A 20296-nucleotide genomic window follows, 5' to 3' on the forward strand; every position below is an offset into this window, starting at 1 on the left:
TACACATATTCACACACAGACACACACACAGACACACAGCTACAGACACAACTTAGACACACACACTCCTCATACACACATTCACACACAGACTCACACACAGCCACACAGCTACAAACACACAGAAACACACTCACATGCACAGAGTCTCACACACAGTCACACAGCTACAGACACAACTCAGACACACACACTCCTCATACACACATTCACACACAGACACACACACAGAAACACACATGCACAGAGTCTCACACACACACACACTCAGCACCTGTGTCCCAGACCGGGTGTTTGTTCTCTCGGGAGCCCACCCCGCCCCACCCCCATGTCCTTTCCTGCAGGTGGGGACTGGGCCTGGCCTGCCTACCTGTTCCCTGGCCTTGGGGACAGACACACCCTTGGGTAAGCCTGGAGGGCAGCCAGGGACAACACGCCCACGTACCTGAGTGCCCTAGCGCCCCCGTGGGGCTTGATCGCGCCTGGACAGGTGCTGTGTCAGGTGAAGGTGTGACCGGCCACCTGGGGGATGACACTGCCTGTGCAGTGTGAGGTCAAGTGGGTAGGCGGAGCTTTGCTGAAAGGCTCCGCGGAGTGAGCAGAGCTCACTATTTACTCTCTAAACACTCAGAACTCCATCAACACATTTTCACACGTCCTCAGGGTGGCACAACGATTCCAGAACATTCTGTCTCCCTCAATGGAAGCCTCGATTCCCCACCCCCAGCATAGACAGGCAAGAAGACCTGAGTTCGAATCCCTGGCACCCACAGAGAAAGTTGAGGAATGACAGCCCCTGCCTTTGTTCCCAGGGAGGCGGAAACAGGATTCTTGGGACTCACTGGTCGGCCTGGACAAATCAGTGTCAAGTTCAGGTTGGAGGGTGAGGAGGAGGAGCTCTGCCAGTCAGCTCACTTGGTCCCTGACTGGGACCGGAGCATAAGCTCTTGAAGTCTCATAAAGATGGGGCCTCTGTGAGTTCCAAGTCAGCCTGGGCTACATAGTAAGATCCTGTCTCCAAAACTCTATCCATCGATAAAAATACACACAAATGCACACATATTCACACACACATCCATACGGAAGAACTGAGCTTGTAAGAATTGAGCTCAGTATTTGTCACGTGCAAAGGTGGTCCGTCTCCTGTAAGTTAAATAACCAAATAAATAGGAACACAAAAACTATAGAAAACTGTCCAGTGCAGGAGACAGGGCCCCTGACAAACCCTCCTAGCTGGGCTGGCTCAGGGGGACCCCAGCAAAAGTGAGGACAGACAGGGGCTGCCTCTGGGGCTCACTGAGACATAGGAGGAAGAGTGATGGGGTGAGAAGGGGGGAGGCTGGGTCTACACCACGCTGGGGCTTCCTCCTGCACTTCCGGCTCTTTCTTGTGGGCTGTGGATCTGAGACAGCACACCTCCCTTGAAGTTCCAAGCATGAGACACGGGGCTGCCCGCTCACTCTCTGCAGCCTTCTCTTTCAGGAGAGCCCAGCTCCCATGAAACTGAGGCCCTAAGAGCCTGCTTCCCTGCATGGCGGGTCACAGGGCCCCATGCGGAACAACAGAACAAACAAAGGCTGAGGTCTGGGACACAGTAAGGGGGCATCCCAAGGAGAAGCAGGGAATGGGTATCAAAGAGCTGAGTCCCCAAGAGGCCACTGAGATGGCTAAGCAGCTGAAGGTGCTGTAAACAGGCATGAAGACCCGAGCTTGACGTGGTGAGGGGATTCCCAAGAGTCGTCCTGCAATAAATACATAGACAGACAGATAAAATGATAATAACCAGCTGTTAGGACACTTGTGACTCTTGCAAAGGACCCAAATTTGGTTCCCAGCATCTATATCAGAGGCTCACAACCACCTGTAATTCTAGCTCCTGGATCTGATGCCCTCTTCTGGGCACTGCAGATGTGCAAACACACATAACTGAAAACAATAGACCTCCAAAAAAAAACCCCAAAAGTTTCCCCAAGGTCTGAGGAAGTCTGTGGGCATAGGTCAGCTACCAGGGGACCACCCCACCCTGGGCCCCAAGGTCTGAGGGAGTCTGTGGGAGGGACGTGGGCACAGGTCTGCTGCCCAGGGACCACCCAACTCCAGGCCAGAGTCTTTGTTTCAGAGGAAACATATTCTGTGGCTGTGACTTGTAGACTTGCCATCAGTCATGCTCAGGGTCCACACACGGATGACAGACATGTGGTACCATGCTGCTATTACTTTTTCTTTTATTTTTTTTGAGGTTTTGTAGTCGTGGTTGTCCTGGAACTCACTCTGTAGACCAGGCTGGATTCAAACTCACAGAGATCCACATGCCTCTGCCTCCCGAGTGCTGGGATTGAAGATGTGCGCCATCACTGCCCGGCTCTGCAATTATCTCGATTTGTTTGTGTGTGTGCACAGAAGCTGCCTGGCTGCTGAGCAGAGGGGTCCTCCTGCCTCAGTCCCGATGGTGCTGGGTTTCAGGAGTGCACTGCCGTGCCTGGTTTTCTGAGGGTTTGCGAGTCCACGACTTCACATGCACTTCACAGACCAGGTCAACTCACCAATCCCTATTTTATTTTCTGAAACAGGGGCACTCTCCATAGCACAGCCTGGCCTAGAACTCAGGACAATTGTGCCTAGTCTACCAAATCCTGAATTATAGGAGGCTTTCTCTTGGCACTGGAATGCCCACCACAGAGGTAGGACCAGCACCATAGCCAACTTTTTTTTTGAACAGGGTTTCTCTGTGTAGCCCTGGCTGTCCTGGAACTTGCTCTGTAGACCAGGCTGGCCTTGAACTCACAGAAATCCGCCTGCCTCTACCTCCTAAGTGCTGGGATTAATGGTACACACCAAAACACTGACCCCCCCCCCCCAGGCCAGGTAAGGTCTCATGTAGCCACGGTTAGCTTCCAGGTCAGTGTGCTCCACTCTTTAAGGACAGGGAAACTGAGGCAGGCAAAGTGCCAGGTTTTCCTCAGGTTCCTGAACTGTGAGGCTTTGGCTTGATATTCAACTCCCTCCCCCTTACACCTCTACCTGCCCAGTGAACCAGAGCCACTGTGTGGGCACAGCTACGTTGCAGGTGACAGCGCCAGGCATTGCCCCATGAGAAAGGCTCCTCCCTCACCTGCCTATTGTTCTGAGAGACCCACCGCTGGCCCTACAGACCCCTCCTTTCCCCGGAAGCCAGTAGAAACCAGAGCCCCGCTGTCACCCCTCTCTGGAGTCATGGTAACACAAGCATGGTTTGCACCTGTGCCCAGAGCCACTTGGCCTGTAGATGCAGGTGCCTGAGAGGTGACTAGGCTGCTCTGGGAAGACAGGGAAGAGGGAGCCAGCAGTAGCCTGTCTTCTGGAAAGCTGCTGATGCCCACAACTCGGTTCTGGTGGTGGTGGCAGCTGCTGTCCACCTTCCAGAAGGTTCCAAGATGCTTCTCCTTGTGTACCTACACCGTATTGGGTATCAGAGTCTGGACATAGAGACTTGGGAGCACTGGCCAAGGAACACCACTGCTCTGAGATGCTGAGAAACATCCCTGGTACTCCCAGGCAAGAACTGTTCTGCATATATCCCACGTCCCTAGCTGTGGTGGAGGGCACCAGGGATGTCAGCTGTCACACTGAACTACCTGGTGATCACTTACAGCTGGGGGTGGAACGGGGTGACAACACAAATTGCATGACCCCTTCTTGGCTTCCTGTCACATAGTTGAGGCTAACCTCTGAGCTCACCACGTATGTAAACCAGGGCATAGAACCCAATCCCCCAGCCTCTGCATCCCAACGGCTGGGAGGACAAGCGAATGCCACCGCTGCAGCTGGTTCTTGGTCTCATTATTGCCCGCGACTGTCTCACTCTGTAGGCTGGTCTCAAACTTGTAACAATCCTCCTGCCTCAGTTTTCCTAGTGCTGAGAGCCACCCCATCCAGCAGACCCCACGTGTATTTCCTGGGCACCGCACCTGGCTGGGTAGCCCTGGGTGACCACCTGCCTCTGCACCCAAACACAGGATGGCTGGATGCTGAGCACCCAGGACCCTCCAAACACCTAGTGTTCAGGTCCACATGGCCACGCCTGACTTAGCTGTGCACTTGGGATCTGAACTCAGGTCCCTAGGCTTGCCTGCACAATTATGAACCCCAAGTCCAGTCAAGGCTAAGGCAGTGGATGGGGATAGTGCAGCGAGTGAGACATGGGGACAACCAGCCAGTGGTGTCCTGAGGCAGAAGGCCGGGTGTCGGCCAAGGCAGGTGGACGTGCTGAGTGGCTTGTGTCACTGCTCTCTGTGGAGGGCTGGGCACAGGACAGTAGAGGAAAGGCTGGTTCATACAGTACATTCCAGGAGACACGTTTTAAATAAAACAGACTACTGGTGGTCCAGGTGCTCCTGACCAAATGCTTCAGAGTGCTGCTAGGGTCTCGGGGTCTACCCCCAGCACTGAGGAGGTGGGGGCAGTATGAGTCACAAGTTAGTCTAGGCTACGCCTGTCTCAAAAAAGATTAATTGCCAGGGTGTAGTGCACACCTTTAATTTGGCACCAGGGAAGGCAGGCAGATCTCTGAGTTCAAGGTCAGCCTGGTCTATGTAATGACTTTCAAGACAGCCGGGCTATGTGGAGTCTCTGCATCAAAAGCAAAATAAAAAAATCAAAATTGCACACAGGAGAGATACGTGGAGAAGAAAGGCTGCTAGCTATGGCTCATGCCTACCTCTGCACTATTCAGGAGGCTGAGGCAGGGGAAACTCCATCTCTAGGCTAGCCTAGGCTGTAGAGACCTTGTGTCTCCAACACAAAGGCAGGCTTGGGAGGCAGATCTCTCTGGGCTCAAGGCCAGCACAGTCTACAGAGCAAGTTCCAAGAGAACCAGGGCTATACCGAGAAATCCTGTCTGGAAAAACAAACAAGAAAACACAAACCTGTAAGAGCCCAATTCCTGGTGTGCTCTCACTATGGAACCCAGGCTAGCCTAGAACGTGCCATCCTCCTGCCTTAGCCTTCGCACAAGATTCACGGCAGTGAGGTGGAGGGATGTCCCATCCCCCCCCTTTGTACTGTATACTCTGTTTCTTGACCCCTCTCGGGGTCTCCCATTCCTAGCAATTGGGGGCTCTGCAGCTGAGCTGGGCAGGACCACAGCAGTGTTGGTGGAAGACAGAACCCGCTTCAGGACTTTTGTGGATCCCAAGTTCCAGCACTTCTACAGTGCTGGCTCTGGGTCCAAGCCCACATCAGCACGTGTGACCTCTGCACGTGGGAGGCGTGCTCAGCCGCAGCTGTGGGAACTGCAAGAGGCCTCTCCACTTTTCTCACAGCCCACTGGGGCTGAGTTTGACTCTGCTTGGTGGGTGGTCAGAGGTGACAGGGCCGCCAAGACTGGCTGGGGTCTCTGCCCGAGCGCAGCAGGGCACTTTCTGTGCACGGCGCTCCAACAGCTCGGCACAGGGCACAGAAGGCAACCCTGCTCCCATACCCTTTCTGGGAAGGAGGCCCCACCTTCTTCCACCCCATGAGCGAGCGAGCGCAGAGAGCGAGCAATGGGCCAGGAGCACAGGGGCAGCTTTCTCTCTCCATTTGTTTGGTTTTCAGATGCAGGAAGCAGGTCCCCTGCACAACACACAGCTTCACTGTCCCCAGAGGCGGCCACCGTGCTGACAGGGACAAGGGCACAGAGGCTGCTGGGCAATGGCAGTCACACTGCGGTACGCGTGGGTGTGCTGGGCTGCTTCAGCCGCAGGGTTCGGCACAGCCAGCCTGCGAAGTCCACCTCCTCCCCCTCCGAGCGCTTGATGAAGGCATGGTTCTGAAAGAGAGGAGGCGCCAGTCAGGGCCCGGACCCCAGCCCTGTTCAGGTGGGTGTCCCTGGCATGTACAGCGGCTCATCTCCAAGGCTGGCTGAGGGTGTGCTGGGGCAGGATGGCCACGCCCTTCACGCGGTAGTTTGGGTGAGATAGGACACAGAAGGGCACAGCCTGGTCACAGGGGGCAAGGCCACCCTACTGCTCCATCTTGGATTTCTCTCTCTCTCTCTCTCTCTCTCTCTCTCTCTCTCTCTCTCTCTCTCTCTCTCTCTCTCTCTCTCTCTCGACAGAGTCAAACATGGTCCATGTTAACCTTACATGTCTATGTAGTCAAAGACGACCTTCAAATTCTGATCCTAGAGCCTAAACTCCCTGAGTGCCAGAAAGGTGTGTGCATGAGCTGAGTTCCCTAGGCTGGCATGGCAGGCATGTGCCACCACACCCAGCTATGAGGCCTGCGTCCATCTCTGGAGTGGGCAGGGGTGCACACACCCATAACCAGCACCGTTTTCTTTCTCAGGAGCCTAAGAAATAGACAGATGGAGCTTAACTCAGATTAGGCCTGTCCGGTGGGGGTGCTGAGGTCTGTCCTAAGTCCCACCCTGGGGGAGGGGCCTTCCAGGGCGTAGGCCTAGAGAGTCTTTCGCGTCCAGACAATGCCAGCCTCAGGGCCATCAGACCCCAGGCTTCGGGCACCTCCACTCACCATCAGCATCTTCAGATCCGCCCGCTCCGCTGGGTTCTTAATGAGGCTAGCACGGGGATAAGATACGAAAGTCACTCAGCAGCCTATGCTTAGGCGTTCTAAGGGGTGGGTGTGGGTGGGTGGGGGTCTGCCCACCAGTAGCCCCTGATTTTCATTTTTCTTTTTCAAGACGGTTCTCTATGTAACAACCTAGCTGTCCTGGAACTAACTCTTGTAAACCAGGCTGTCCTCAAACTCCCAGAGATCCGCCTGCCTCTGCCTCCGAGTGCTGGGATTAAAGGCATGCGCCACCACCGCCCGGCTATAGCTAAGTTTTTAATGAACTAGCAAAGGCAAAGAAAGGGCTGGCAACTCTACTGCCCAGCACACAAGCAGCTGGCCACTGTGCTTGGGAAATACCTCACCACAACTGACCATACTTCAACGGTTGGGGATCAAACGGCTTGGCTGACCCCCCAAATGTCCACTGGGTGAGAGCTGTGTCTATGCCCCCAGGTGTGGGGACATGTGTCCCTGACAGCACAGTGGACTGCGGCTGCCTCACCACCCCTGGGCCCACCTCACCATTTGTTCACAAACTCCTGGAAGTCCGAGCTGAACACACCGCTGGGCAGTTTGGGAGGCGGCTGTGGAGGAAGGGAAGGGTCACTGGGGTCTGCAGGGATGCTGGCCACTCCTTCACTGTGCTGGGTTCCTGTAGTTCAGCTTCTCAACACTATCAAGTAGGCGGGCAGGGACACCCTGTGCAAAGGCTGAGTCCTTCCTGTGAAGGGTGGCTCCAGGACTTCCTGGGACAAGTGCTGGCTGAACTGGAGTCAAAGCCAGGAACAGTGGCCATCCTGTCACAAGCCACATCCCCACCCAGGCTCAGAAACAGCAGGCAAGCAGGGTCCAAAGCTCATGTCTGCCAGTGTTCCTAGACCTTGTCCTTTCTGGAGACCTGCTTGGAGTTTTTGTTCCATTATCCGCTGTTTATGCTTCTGAGTTAGGGTCTCATATTGTAGCCAAGATTTACCTGCAAGTCACTATGTGACTAAACTCAATGCCCCTGCCTCAGTCTGGTTAGAAGCTAGCCTGCCTTAGGAGCTCTCTGAGCCCAAATAGGAGGGAGGGCAGCAACTTCCCAGAGGAGGAGGCGGGAACACGGAGGAGCTAATCCAGCCCCTCACCCTCACTGGGGGATTCTAGGCAGGAGCTCTTCCGTGGCCTCCACCCTCTTTCTATGGAGATGGCCACAGCAGGGGCAACAGCAGGATGACAGTTCCCTCCCACCCACAGCTAACTCCCGAGCAAAGTGCCCGAAGCCCAGGGGCACACACCTCGTTCACTATGTAGTCCAGCAGTTCAAAGATGGCCATGGCAGGTCGGCTGTCCATCCCATGACCTACTTGGCAGGACAAAAAACAGATAACTGGGGGTGGGAGACAAAACTTAAAGGGTGGCCCTGTCTGGCCTCACCCCTGCACTTGTACAGGCTGGGGATGCTTCCAGTCCCTCAGTCGCAGCCCCGGCTTCTGCAGGCCTGGCAGGTGGGGGAGGGTCTGGTGACCAAGCAAGGACACTGATGTGACCTTGCAGAGCAGCTGCTGAGGACCTGGAACAGGAGGCTGGCGGGTGGTGACCCTTGCCCAAGGCCCTGGTGGCCAGCAGCTGAACTGGGTTGTTTGCCCATCCTGCCATAGGGTGCCGCTTTGGGACTTAGGCAGAGAAGGTGCTGGCCAGGGAGCTGGCCTGTTGTCACCACCCCAGCTCACCAGGGGATTGGGACCCCTGGTACCATCAAGAAGGGGTTAACTGAGGAGCATGGCCTGCAATCCAGGGTAAGGGTAAACAGCCAGCGAGTACAGGGTGGGGAGTGGCTCATTAAGGGCACAAGAATCACACACCGCCCACCCAGCAGGTACAGCCATATGTGGGGACCTCCCAAACACTGTGCTTAGTAAGACCATGGCACCGAAAAGGTCCAAAGGTGACTGGGGCCGGGTGACAGCACACATAAGAGTATGACCTCCTTTAGGAGAGGTCGCATGTTCTAGAACCAGCTAGAGGGAGCAGGGGCAGCAGGGCCTTCAGGAAGACAGGCCTGTCCTGTCTCAGCAGTCACAAAGACAAGCACACCCGACAAGTTGCTATTCCAGCACCCAGTGCTCTGCAGAGGCTCCATCCCCACACTAGGACTCTGTCCCTGACCCTCAGTGGCCAAGGTGGCTACTCAAAGGGCTGGACTGAATCCCCAGGACTCCTGGCAACTGGTCTGCCCTTCCTGTGCCAGCGGAGGCCCCAGCACCGGGATGGCACTGGGTTGAGGGGCAGGCTGCAGGCAATGGCTGGCTCCTTTTGCACCCCAGTCCCCATTTACACAGTTTCACGAGGAAATGCTGGGAAATCTAGCAGCTGACCAAGGCCTGACCCAGAGTGGAGTTCCGGGCCTTTCAGCTGGCAACAACAGGTGTGGCTGCCCTGGGCAGCTGACGAGGCGCTTGCTGCCTGCAGCTCTGTCCCCAGGAAGCCCAGGAGTCTGAGGACTGCAACTACAGCCTGCCCTGGCCAAGGGACAGGAGAGCAGCAGCTGGTCCCCTACCCGTCCCTCCCCAGCTAGCTGCCCTGTCCCATACCGCTGATGGGGCGTCCGGGCGGCCTGGGCCGCGGTGAGACACTATGGGGCTCTCCATCTGCGCCATCGACCACAGGCCGGCCAAAGCTGACCTCTAATTCCTTGGCATCAGGTGGGGGAATGGGGTACCTTCCGATGGCCAGCTCCACCAGCGACAGTCCCATGCTCCAGATGTCTGACTGCACAGAGTAATGCGTGCCCTGCAGCCGCTCTGGCTGTCGGAGGAGACAGGGACAGAGCTGGGGTTGGCAAAACCAGACAGGGGCCATGCACACAACCACATATGGACCCCGGTGAGGATGTGCAGGGGGGCCAGGACACTCACAGACATGTAGGAGCGTGTCCCCACAAATGAGTTGGCCATGGAGTCAATCAGCTGGCCGCTCACCCCGAAGTCACACAACTTGATCTCGCCTCGAGAGTTCACCAGAATGTTGGAGGGCTTCACGTCTAGAGAGAGTACCGGGATGAGGCTGTGCCCAGGCCCTGCCCACACAAGCCTGGACCCACTCACCTCTGTGCCCAGGCCCTGCCCACACAAGCCTGGACCCACTCACCTCTGTGCATGATCTGGTGCTTCTCGCGCAGGTATGCCAGGCCCCGGAGCACCTGCAGGGAAGACAGCATGGTGACCCACCAGTTGGGTCAGACCTGGGTAGCTTCTGTGCCAATGGCACCAGCTCTGGGCTGTGATGAACCTCCCCAGCCATGGCAGGTGGGTGACACATTAAGGCCCCAAGCCCCTCATAGCCATCCTTGGCAAGCACATGGTCACTGTCTGTATTTAAAAGTCCAGGGTGGAGGGTAGCCTCAAACTCACTGCAATCCTCCTGCCTTGGCCCTTCAACTATTGAGATGACAGGTGTGTGGTACCAGGCCTGGAATTTTTTCTGTAACCCTAGCTGACCTGGAACTCGCTACATAGATCAGGCTGCCCCTGGCTTCTGAACGCTAGGTGGGTGCATGCCACCACACTCAGCTCGGTGTAGTCATGGAGGGGAGAGCAGAGGACCCCAAGTGGATTAGGACATGACCTGCTTAGTCTCCCAGGGAGAGGCTGCTGTCGGAGCAACAGCAGCTGGAGAACTCACCGCAATGCTGACCTTCCCCAAGATGTCCTCAGGGATCCGCTTGGCCTCCTTCAGAACCTGATCCAGAGAGCCACCATCCTGCACGCAGAGACAGCAGCCTTGTCAAGAAACCCAACCACCAGCAGCCTGCACTCTCCACAGGCGCTCAAGCAGGCATATGCTATGGGAGGCTGCAGAACCCTGAACCTCTGTCGAGAGCCAGCTCCTCACACCAGGACAACGAGGGAAAATGGTGGGCAGGATGGGACAGGCCTGGCTCACAGTCATCTGCCCTGGCTGGTTCTCAGACCCAGGACATGGCCCTGACTCTAGCTGGGCCAGGACACTGGGCAGTCACTGCCAGGTTGTCACACCTACGTGCATTTCCAAATTGACACAGGAAAACAGGACGTCAGAAAATGAAGTTAAAACGGGCCCCTTCCTGTGCTCCTGAGCCCCGTGTATATTCCCCTGCCCCCTGCCTCCCCAGTGCTCAGTGGGATACACAAGGTAGATGCAGAAGACCTGGCCATCTCTGAAGCTGCTGAACGACAGGTAGACTATCACCAGGTGGACCTGTGCGACTGGGTCTTGGGTCACTGGAGCCCTACGCTCTGTCGCTACGAACTGGGAGATTGGAGGTGACGCTGGCTGGACACCGGAAAGAACAGGCCGCTGCCTACTGAGGGCAGTAAGGGCCAAGGCTTCTGTTAGCCCACCCTGGGCCCTGCAGGGTGTTGTTGAGGCCTGACTGACCTGTCCCTGACTCGACACCTGAGCTCCCCTAGCGTGACAGTTACACACATCCCCAGGCATGGCTCAAAGTCCCTGGGAGTGAGTTCAGATGATCACAGCTTGATCATAGTGTCCCAGAGCAAGACAGGGAACTGCAGATGCCGCCTGCTGGTCCCTGCACGTGCCCAGTGCTCTAGAGACTGCCACCATCAGAGTGTTGCAGAATATCTACTAACGAAGCAAGCACGTGTTACATGTGTCTATGTTGCATTTGTTTAATTATGGAAAGACATGCTGCTGTTTCACCTTGCCTGCCTAAGGCACCTGACTGGTCTAATAAAAAGCTGAATGGCCAATAGTGAGGGAGAAGTATAGGAGGGAGTTTCAGGCAGAGAGACTGAATAAGAGGAGGAATTTAGGTTTGGGGGGAGGGGGGACCACCAGGGGCCACTCAGCCAGCCACACAGTAGTACATACAGAAAGGAAGGTAAAAAGCCCCACTGCAAATCGTAGATGAAAGAAACAGGTTAAATTGAGTTAAAAGAATTAGTGGGACAAGCCTAAGCTAAGGCTGATCATTCATAACTGGTAAGTCTCTGTGTCTTTATTTAGGAGCTGACGGACTACCCAAGGAAAATGCCAACTACATCAGAGAGAATCACATTTTCCTTCGAGGGACTCAAACACAGGTAAGTCAGGCTGAGGGCTTTCCCTGACATGGTGTTCCTTCAGTGCCTTCCATCCCTCTGCAGCTGCCATGCACACCGCAAGGACAGTTTCAACTCTCCAGCGGGCTTCAAGCAGGCGTGCGGCAATAATGACACGCACAGCTTCTTGTCTACAGTAACAGCTGGGTCTGCAGTGTGGTGGTGGTGGGAGGCAGGCCCTCTGAGAGGTGGCCCTTGTAGGAAGTGGTCTTGGATGGGCACAGCAGGACCCAGCTTCTCCCTTCCCTTCTCCTTGGTATCTAGGTGTGGGGCGAGCAGCTCTGCCCACAGGAGCCTTCTCTCAAACTGGAGCTGGACAAGCTCTCTGTGTACACAAGCTGCGGGTGGAGACCAGAGGTCCTGTCAGCCCAGGGCCAGGCCTCAGTACATAGACACAGCTAGGGCCGGGTGTTGTGCCCTTCCCAAGGTCTTGTGAATATGAGCCACCATAACATGGGAGTTACAGAGCTGCATCAGAGGCCACAGCTGCATGCTCCTGTGAGTGACAGGTTCTCAGGGTACATGCGTGCACACCCCTAATACCAAGTGAGGACAGCCTACCTCAGGGGCCACAGCAGCCACCAATCCTTGCAAGGGAATCTCAGAGTCTCAGAGGTCTGGTACCTGGCTCAGCAGGGACTGGGCAGGATTCTCACTGCCCCCAACCCTCCATCCTGCCCAAGCCTGAAGACCCAGACTGTAACAGTCTAGAGAGCTGAGGGCCACTTACCTAACTGTGTTCTCACCAGCCCAGAGAGTACAAACACCTACTGGAGCAGGAACCCACTTCCCACGGGCTTAGTGTGGGGACAGAGCCTCACCATGTGCTCCATGCAGATGCTGATCTCGCCGTCGCTGTAGAAGGCCCCGTAGAAGCCCACGATGTAGGGCGAGTTGCACTCGTGCAGCACCTGCAGCTCCCGGATGATCTGGTTGCGGACAGCTGGCTTGATCTCCAGGTGGATCAGCTGCAAGGAGGAAGGGCAGCTGCTCAGAGGAGGGAGGGGTGTTCTGGCCACCAAGCCCCCACCAATCCCGGACATGTGCCTGTGAGAGGGAGGACATCGCCTACACGGGCTCTCAGTGAGTGGGTAAGACTAGGTCCCCAGATGGATGACGGGCACACAGCACGCTTGTCCACACACTGGGACATTATTCACCACGAGTAGGAGGCAGCTGACACTCAATGAAATGTCTAAAATAGGTGTCTTTCAGTAAAATTGGCTTAAAATGAAGACTCAAAAAAGGGAAAGTAGGGCTGGAGAGATGGCTCAGTGGTTAAGAGCACTGGCTGCTCTTCCAAAGGTCCTGAGTTCAATTCCCAGCACCCACATGGTGGCTCACAACCATCAGTAATGAGACCTGGTGCCCTCTTCTGGCCCGCAGGCCTATAAATAAATAAATAATTTTTTAAAAAGAGGGGGGGAAGTAGAGCTAGGCGGTCACGATGTACATGCCTTTAATCCCAGCACTTGGGAGGCAGAGGCAGGAGGATCATTATGAGTTTGAGGCCAGCCTGGGCTACAGCGTGAGTTCCAGGAACAGACAGGATTGTTACACAGAGAAACCCGGTCTCAGGAAAACCAAAAACCAACAAATCAAACAAACGAACAAAACAAAAAAAACAAAAGGGGGGAAGTCACTGTTGTATTCTTGTGGGGGAAAATGTACCATGCTCACGTGAATCACATGTGAGCCAAGCTACCCCATGCACCAGGCAATAGCAGCACCCTATCTTCCTACAGGCCCGCCATTTCCAGAGCAAAGCTCTGCTCAGAGGCCAGGTCCACTCGCCCTCCCGCCCTCCCAGGAGTCCAGAGCGCTGTGAGAGCAGCTAGAGTGCAAAGGCCTGGACCCTGGCGCCCAGGGCAAGCAGCCATGGCCAGGCACATCAGCCACAAGGAGATACTGAAGTCTCTAAATCTGCCAGGGGAGTCCAGGTGTCACCACCAGAAGCTGATGTGGCTTATCAGGAAACACACGTGGAGCCTGTAAGGTCCACAGGGCACCCCAGGGCCCATGGGGCAGCATCAGGAAAAACGAGGCACTCCCCTGCTCCACAGAAGGCCAAGGGCACGTGGCTGGCCCAGAGACAAAGGAAGTCTCTGCATGGGCAAGGCAGGGGTCTGTAGTGAGCCGGACAGGATCGCCATTACAAGATGGCGCCGACATCCTGTCTTGTTGGTTACAAACAACTCCATATTTGGCTATGGCTTTGAGAGCTGCGCTCCCCACTTCCCGCATGCGAGGTGGATGTAGATTCTTGAGCCTATCCCGATGCGGTCTGGTGTCAGCTGTTGGTGGCAGCCAATCACAGGGCGACCTGTGTGCCAATTCCCTATTTAAGCGGCTGCCTAAGTGCACCCCTTCCCTCTGCTTCCTGCTGCCTCTCCTCTTCGCTCCCTGCCCTCCGCTCCCTGTCCCTCGTTTTCCTGCCCTCTCGTTCCCTGCTCCCCATCAATCAAGGGTACGCCAATAAAGCGTGATCTGAGTGGAATCCTGGTGTGGTGGTCGTTCTTCCTTCACCGGTCAAGAAGTCCGCCACAGGGGTCAGAGGTTGGGGAGAGATGGGCTGAGGTAGAAATGCCCGCTGTTGACCAGCACAGAAACCGCAATCAGGTGTCACTAGCGTGGCTAGTGAGCAGGAAGGGTGGTGGGGCAAACTGGGGAGGTCTTTTCGCAGGGGACAAAGAGACACCTAGGCATGAGCCGGGCGGTGGTGGCGCATGCCTTTAATCCCAACACTTGGGAGGCAGAGACAGGCGGATCTCTGTGAGTTTGAGACCAGCCTGGTCTACAAGAGCTAGTTCCAGGACAGGCTCCAAAACCACAGAGAAACCCTGTCTCAAAAAACCAAAAAAAAAAAAAAAAAAAAAAAAAAAAAAAAAAAAAAAAAGTGGGGGGGCACTGGAGCATGAGGGAGCCAGCTGAGCTTAGGACATGTGAGGGTGACTCTGGTGGCCATAGCCATTGCGGAGATGCCTAGGAAGTACCCCCGTGACCTTGTGGTCCCTGTAGGTCCTGCAAAGATCTGTAACTAAGGCTGACCCCAACAAGGGTGCCCAGCACCACCCCGCCAGTCATCCCAGCAGGCCAAAGGAATGCTTCCTGATGCTCCGTCCTCCCCAGGGTCACACAGTGAGAGCATCCCAGCACACACCCACACACCGAAAAGGCTCTGGGGCCCCTCTATCTGGGGACTTGGGCAGAGCCTGCTGTCCCACAGCCTATTTCATCAGAAGCCAACAAGACAGTCACTCTGGGGTTCAAAACAGAGACGGCTCAGTGGTTAAGGGTACTTCCTACTCTTGCATGGGTCCTGAGGTGCTTCTGGCACCCATGCAGCCACTCACAGCCACATGGAACTCTACCTGCAGAGGACTGCAGAGGAGCCAGTGCCCTCTTCTAGCCTCTGGGCACCCACAGACACACTTTTCTATGTTTATTATCTTTTGAAAAGTTAAAACCATGCCGTCCCTTCAATTCCAGCACTCGGGAGGCAGAGGCAGGTGGATCTCTGAGTTTGGGGCCAGCCTGGTCTACAGAGCAAGTTTTAAAATAACCAACCGGGGGCTGGAGAGATGGCTCAGTGGTTAAGAGCATTGCCTGCTCTTCCAAAGGTCCTGAGTTCAATTCCCGGCAACCACATGGTGGCTCACAACCATCTGTAAAGAGGTCTGGTGCCCTCTTCCGGCCTGCAGGCATACACACAGACAGAATATTGTATACATAATAAATAAATAAAATAAATATTAAAAATAAAATAAAATAACCAACCACAGCTACATAGCAAGATACTGTCTCAAAAGAACAAAACAAAAAAGATCTTTCCTCAAAGCCACACCACTACAGAAGCAGGCACAACAAGTGGAAACAGTGTTCTACACACAAAGGACGAGCAGCCCTCATGAGAACCACAAATATTTCAGAACCCCAAATGCTCAAGCAGGCCTAGAAGAGTAGCCCAGGCTGGCTCTGCCTCCCACGCTTCACCGACTTGGCTCACCCCACAACCATGGTAAGCCCAAGCTGTCTGCCTCAGTCCCAGGAACTCCAGTGGTGGGCCTGCATCTCCTGGTGCTCACATGACCAGGACCTGTGGGGGTCCAGGTCCGCTCTGAGAACCTCGGGAGAGCTAGAAGTGAATGCAGAGCAGAGACCCGGGGTGCAGCAGACCTTCCGAGTTGGGCACGGCTGCAGATGAGGGAGGCTCTCAGTTGTCAGGTGCCTGTGTGACATCAGAGGTGCACGGACAGGAACAAGGGCGGCACAGTGAGTTCCCAGAGGAACACCAGCCTGAAGAGAAGCAGGTGCAGGTGTTACCACCGTCTCGTCCACTGATGTCCAGCTCCCAATGGCAGCCGCTGCCAAGTAGGTGAGCCAGGACTGGGGCTGCTTCCCGGCACGGAGGGGTTGCTCAGCAATGACAGTGATGACTAGGAGGTAAGGATGCCATCTTGTTGTGCAGCTTGAACACAATCCTGGGCACTCAGATCACTGCTGCCCCAGAAGCTTCCCAGGGGACCTGGATCTGTGTGTAAACACCTGAACTGCCTCTGGTAGGAGCCTGACTGTGAGTCTCTGTGTGTCCCCTGCTGGCAGTGGGGACAGCCCTTAAGTAGGGCCATCCTCCTCCACTAGGGAGATGAGATGAAAGGGTTGGACATCACTTCCTGTGATTAGAAGCAGAGTCAGCAAGATGGGCGGAGCCTACAGTGCAATAGATTCAGGAGGCCCCCACCTTTGACAAATGTCTTGACAGCCGGTGCAGAGCTTGGATCACGGAATACGGACGTTTCCAAGAGCATGGAATCCTAATGCAGTCCCAGGCTCCCTCTCATCGTGCCATAGGCCTGACATCAGCTTCCGGTAATCACACGCCAGCTCTGCACATCTGCCCTTGTCAGGGAGCAGCTGGCACTGAGATGTGGCCTCTGCGTTACACAAGCTTTGGGCAGAAAAGTCACTTGTCATGAAGAAGCTGCTTCCAACCCAGGTGTGTTACAGCGCCACTTGAGTTCCACTGATCCTGCCTGGCCCAAGTCACAAGGGGACTGGGACTGTAGGTCAAGGATGTCACTGGAGGTGGGACTAGTCACAGAAAGCCAAAGTGGAGAGTGCAGACATATTGGGTCTTCTGTATGGTCCATCACGGCAGATAATCACACGTGGCCAAGGGGCAGTGTGGACAACTCTCAAAGTGGCTCCAGACAGAGGTGACCTGCATCCAGATGTCAGGGAGCTCCTGGGTCCCCACAAGGACTTGGGCCACCTCTTCAGGGTCCCCTGCTGCCCTCTGAGTGCCACAGCGGTTCTCTGTGTGAAGCAGGAGGAGGTTCCAGGGTGCAGCAGTGCATACTGGTCAAGAGACCCCGGGCAGGGAAGATGCGGTTTCCCCAGCAACTCACCACTGGCTGTATCCTTATCTCACCTCCTGGCAGGCAGGCCGGTTCCTCTTCAGCTGGCTGGAATCCTGCAGCCGAAGCCCTGGGGCCCAGCATGCTCCTGAACCAGCCTCCTTGTGCTGGAATGGCACTCTGTGAGGCAAAGGCTGTGTGCTTTCAAAACAAAGAAAAGCAGGCGACCAAAAGGTGACAGGGTGGGCCTCATCCAATCAACAGGGGGTGGGAAGCAGGGACACCACTCCAAAGTGCCTTCAGGGTTCCTCTGAGGCTGCAACATAGAGGCCGACCCTGCATCACAGGCACTTGCTCATTCTCCACAGTCAGAGTCTGTCTGGTGTCTGGAGGCTTGGGTTAACCCCCCTGCTCCAGAGGCCCCAGCGCTCCTGCTGTGCGCATGTGCAGGCCCCAGCACTGCTCCTCTGCAGACCAGAGTGCTGGACTGGCTCAGTCTCATGCAGGGTCTTATGCAGCCGGGTTGGCCCAGCACGCCACACGCAGATGAGGAGGACATTGTACTCTTGCTTGTTGCTGTTTCATGTGCACTGGTGCCTGACTGCATGTGTGGCACTGTGCGGGTGTCAGATCCCTGCAACCACGGCCACGAGCCACCATATGGGTGCTGGGAACTGAACCCAGGTCCAGTTGTCCCACTGGGCCAAGGCTACCACACTGACACACGAACTCCACATGAGGCCGTTTTCTAGCCAGCGGTCAGTAGTTCACAGTCCAGTCCTGGCGATGGTTTGTCTTGGGTGAGGAAGAGCCTGGGTGGCGTGGGAAGTCCTGCTACAACACCTAGGGTCTGGAGCATGCTAGGCCAGCACTCCCCAATACTCCACACCCTCAGCTCTAGAGTGTGGAAGGGGCAAGCAATCTGTGAGTTCCAGGTTAACACAGCAAGTTCTAAGACAGCCAGGGATACACAGTGAGACCCTGCCCTACCATCACAAGACTGACGAGAAGCTGAAGAATGCATGAGCACCCACCCTGAGCTCCTCACCTTTCTGGCCATGATGAGGCCTGATGGCCTGTGCTGGGCCTTAGTGACCACGCCGCCATTGCCAGCACCCAGCTCTGAGATCCTCTCAAAGTCGTCGTCCTTGAGTTCGCCAACCTTGGCCTTCTGGGTCAGGAAGGCCTCCAGCCGCTTCCTCTGCTGCTCATCCAGGTCCAGCTCTTCCAGCTTCTTCTGCAGGTCCACCAGGTTCGCCCTGCAGAGCCCCAGGAGTAGAGGGTAAGCCAAATACCCAAAACCCATGCTTGCATTCCATGTGGGAAAGGGACACAGATTACCAAACATGGAGGTTGAATCCCCAGGTATGGAGGCGTCGTGATAAGCTGCTCTAGAGAACCCACGACACCTCCAGACCACATCAGGTCTTTGCTGAGGGAATCTCAAGTAGCTTTGCAGCCAAGGACCAGGCTAAGAGGCAGGAGACTAAGGTGGCAGCAGCCATGCCTGTGATTTAATTTTGTGTGTGATTATGCTATCAAAACCTGAGGCCTCCCACACTAGGCATGACCTCTGCCAGCCCCTCTGGGGGATTCTAGGCAGGGACACTTTTTTAGGATGGGTCTAAAAGTTATCCAGACTGCCTCTGAACTTGCCTGAAGTTGGCTTGAACTAGCGATCTGCCTGCCTCAGCCTCACGGGCTCCGCTTTTACAGTTGAGAGAACTTTGTTCCCACCACTTGTCTCCACCCATGGGGAAGTGGTACCCTCAAATAAGCCAACACCCCACCCTGTTCTCCCACACACAGTGAGCGCCCTAGGATGGAGATATACTGGTCAGCCTCACAGGACCTCAGGCTGCACCCAGCCCTGGGAATCCTCAGCACCACCAGGACGTCACTGCGGGCTCGGGTCTCAAGGCTCTTCCCCCACCTCATGTCCTTACTATGACTTCAGGACTGGAAAGCTCCACACCCTTTCCCAGAACTCCAGCACCCCAGGCCATCCAAGACCCTCTACCCTACTTCTCAGGTAATGCCACAGTCCCCACTCTGCGTACTGTGGGGAGGCCTTCCGTCACACCAATATTCCCACAGAGGGGGGGCCTCACCTCAGCTCTCCTTACAGAGGATCCCCTGGTCTGGTACCCTGTCCTAGGACACACCCCTCTCACCTCAGGAAGCCCAGCCTTCCCCTTTTCCCCCAGGAAACCCTTATACCCAACCTTCTTTGATGATCCTCTTTCTGGACCCCTCATCCCACCCCACCACAGTGAGTCACTTACCCCTGCCTACCTCTCAGGGCACCGCCCACTTCCCACTAGGTCACCACGGCCCCTGCAAGCCAGGACCTCCTGCCTCCTGGGACTTCAGCCAGACACTGCAGGCTCCACTCTCTTCATGTGACTGAGCTAGCCAGCCCTTTCCTCTGTCACACTCTAACCACACCCCACTCGCACCTGGAAAGCCTCGCTCTCCCGGACCCTCCAGGTGTCACATCCCTTCCCCCTTCTTGGGTCTCCAACTGCCCCGCCTCCTCTTATGCTCCTCTCCATCCCTCTTTCGTGGCCCCAACACACTCACGCATGCCTTTCTCTCGTGCTCACCCGCCCCCTCAGTTTCCCAGCAGAGTTGTACGCAAAGAGCCACCCTGTCGGACACTGCCCCTTGTCCCCATCTCCAGACCCCTTGGTTACTTTGGACCATTTCTTCTTAAGTCAGGGTGCTTACGGCCACGCCCACCCATCGCAGGTCCCGCCCCTCTAAGCTCACAGGCCACAGGGCTCTCACCTTAGGCCCCGCCCTTCACCCCTCTGGCCCCGCCCCCACGGGGGCTTTGTTCTGGTCCTCAGAGGCCACGCCCCTCTCCCCTCCGTCCACTGCACTTTCCCCTCAGACCAGAGCCCCAGCCTCTGGCCCCGCCCCCTCCCTCTGAGGCCACGCCCACTCACTCGGAGGCGCCCTCGCTGGTGGGGGACGGGCCCTCCGCGATGGCGGGGTTGATGGTGAGCGCCGGTAGGACCGGCTTCCTCCGGGCCAGCATCAGGGCTCCGCGGCCGGTGGCGGCACCTCAGCCGGGGCCCATAGGGGGCGGCGCAACGCGAGCCAGGGGCTGCGGCCTAGGCAGGCGGGCGGCGGAGGGCGGCCGAGCTCGAAGAGCCGAGGTGAGCGAACCGCCGCCGAGGCCGAGCGAAGCTGACGCTGCACCCCAGCCGGGAGGCCGAGGAGCAGGGGGCGTCCACGAGATTGCCGGCCGGGTTCTCGCGAGATCGTCCCCCGCGAGGCTCCGCCCTCAATTAAGGTGCATGCGCGCTGTTGCGC

General features: G+C 56.1%; 1 protein-coding gene across 1 annotated transcript; it reads right to left on the minus strand.

The window, feature by feature from the left end:
- Nucleotides 1-5542: 5542 nt before the first annotated feature.
- On the minus strand, nt 5543-20248 carry Map2k2 (mitogen-activated protein kinase kinase 2). Its single transcript, XM_075975390.1, has 11 exons — nt 19927-20248; nt 18024-18234; nt 12440-12586; nt 10198-10275; nt 9664-9715; nt 9432-9556; nt 9108-9321; nt 7812-7876; nt 7057-7118; nt 6493-6538; nt 5543-5788 (listed from the first exon to the last, which is right to left on the minus strand). The coding sequence occupies exons 1-11, from the start codon at nt 20016-20018 to the stop codon at nt 5678-5680; spliced, it is 1203 nt and encodes a 400-aa protein (XP_075831505.1). The 5' UTR covers nt 20019-20248; the 3' UTR covers nt 5543-5677.
- Between the last annotated feature and the right edge of the window lie 48 nt (nt 20249-20296).

This window comes from Microtus pennsylvanicus, chromosome 6, assembly GCF_037038515.1.
Source record: "Microtus pennsylvanicus isolate mMicPen1 chromosome 6, mMicPen1.hap1, whole genome shotgun sequence".
Classification (NCBI taxonomy): Eukaryota; Metazoa; Chordata; class Mammalia; order Rodentia; family Cricetidae; genus Microtus; species Microtus pennsylvanicus.

Bases quoted from the DNA above. Each gene is read 5' to 3' on its own strand.
- Map2k2 (XM_075975390.1), bottom strand. From the start codon at position 20,018: ATGCTGGCCCGGAGGAAGCCGGTCCTACCGGCGCTCACCATCAACCCC. The intron at 9,557-9,663 runs GTGAGTGGGTCC...TACTCTCTCTAG, and splicing joins GCACCAGATCATGCACAGAG to ACGTGAAGCCCTCCAACATT. The intron at 7,877-9,107 runs GTATGGGACAGG...CCTGCCAAGTAG, and splicing joins GCCCGGACGCCCCATCAGCG to GTCATGGGATGGACAGCCGA.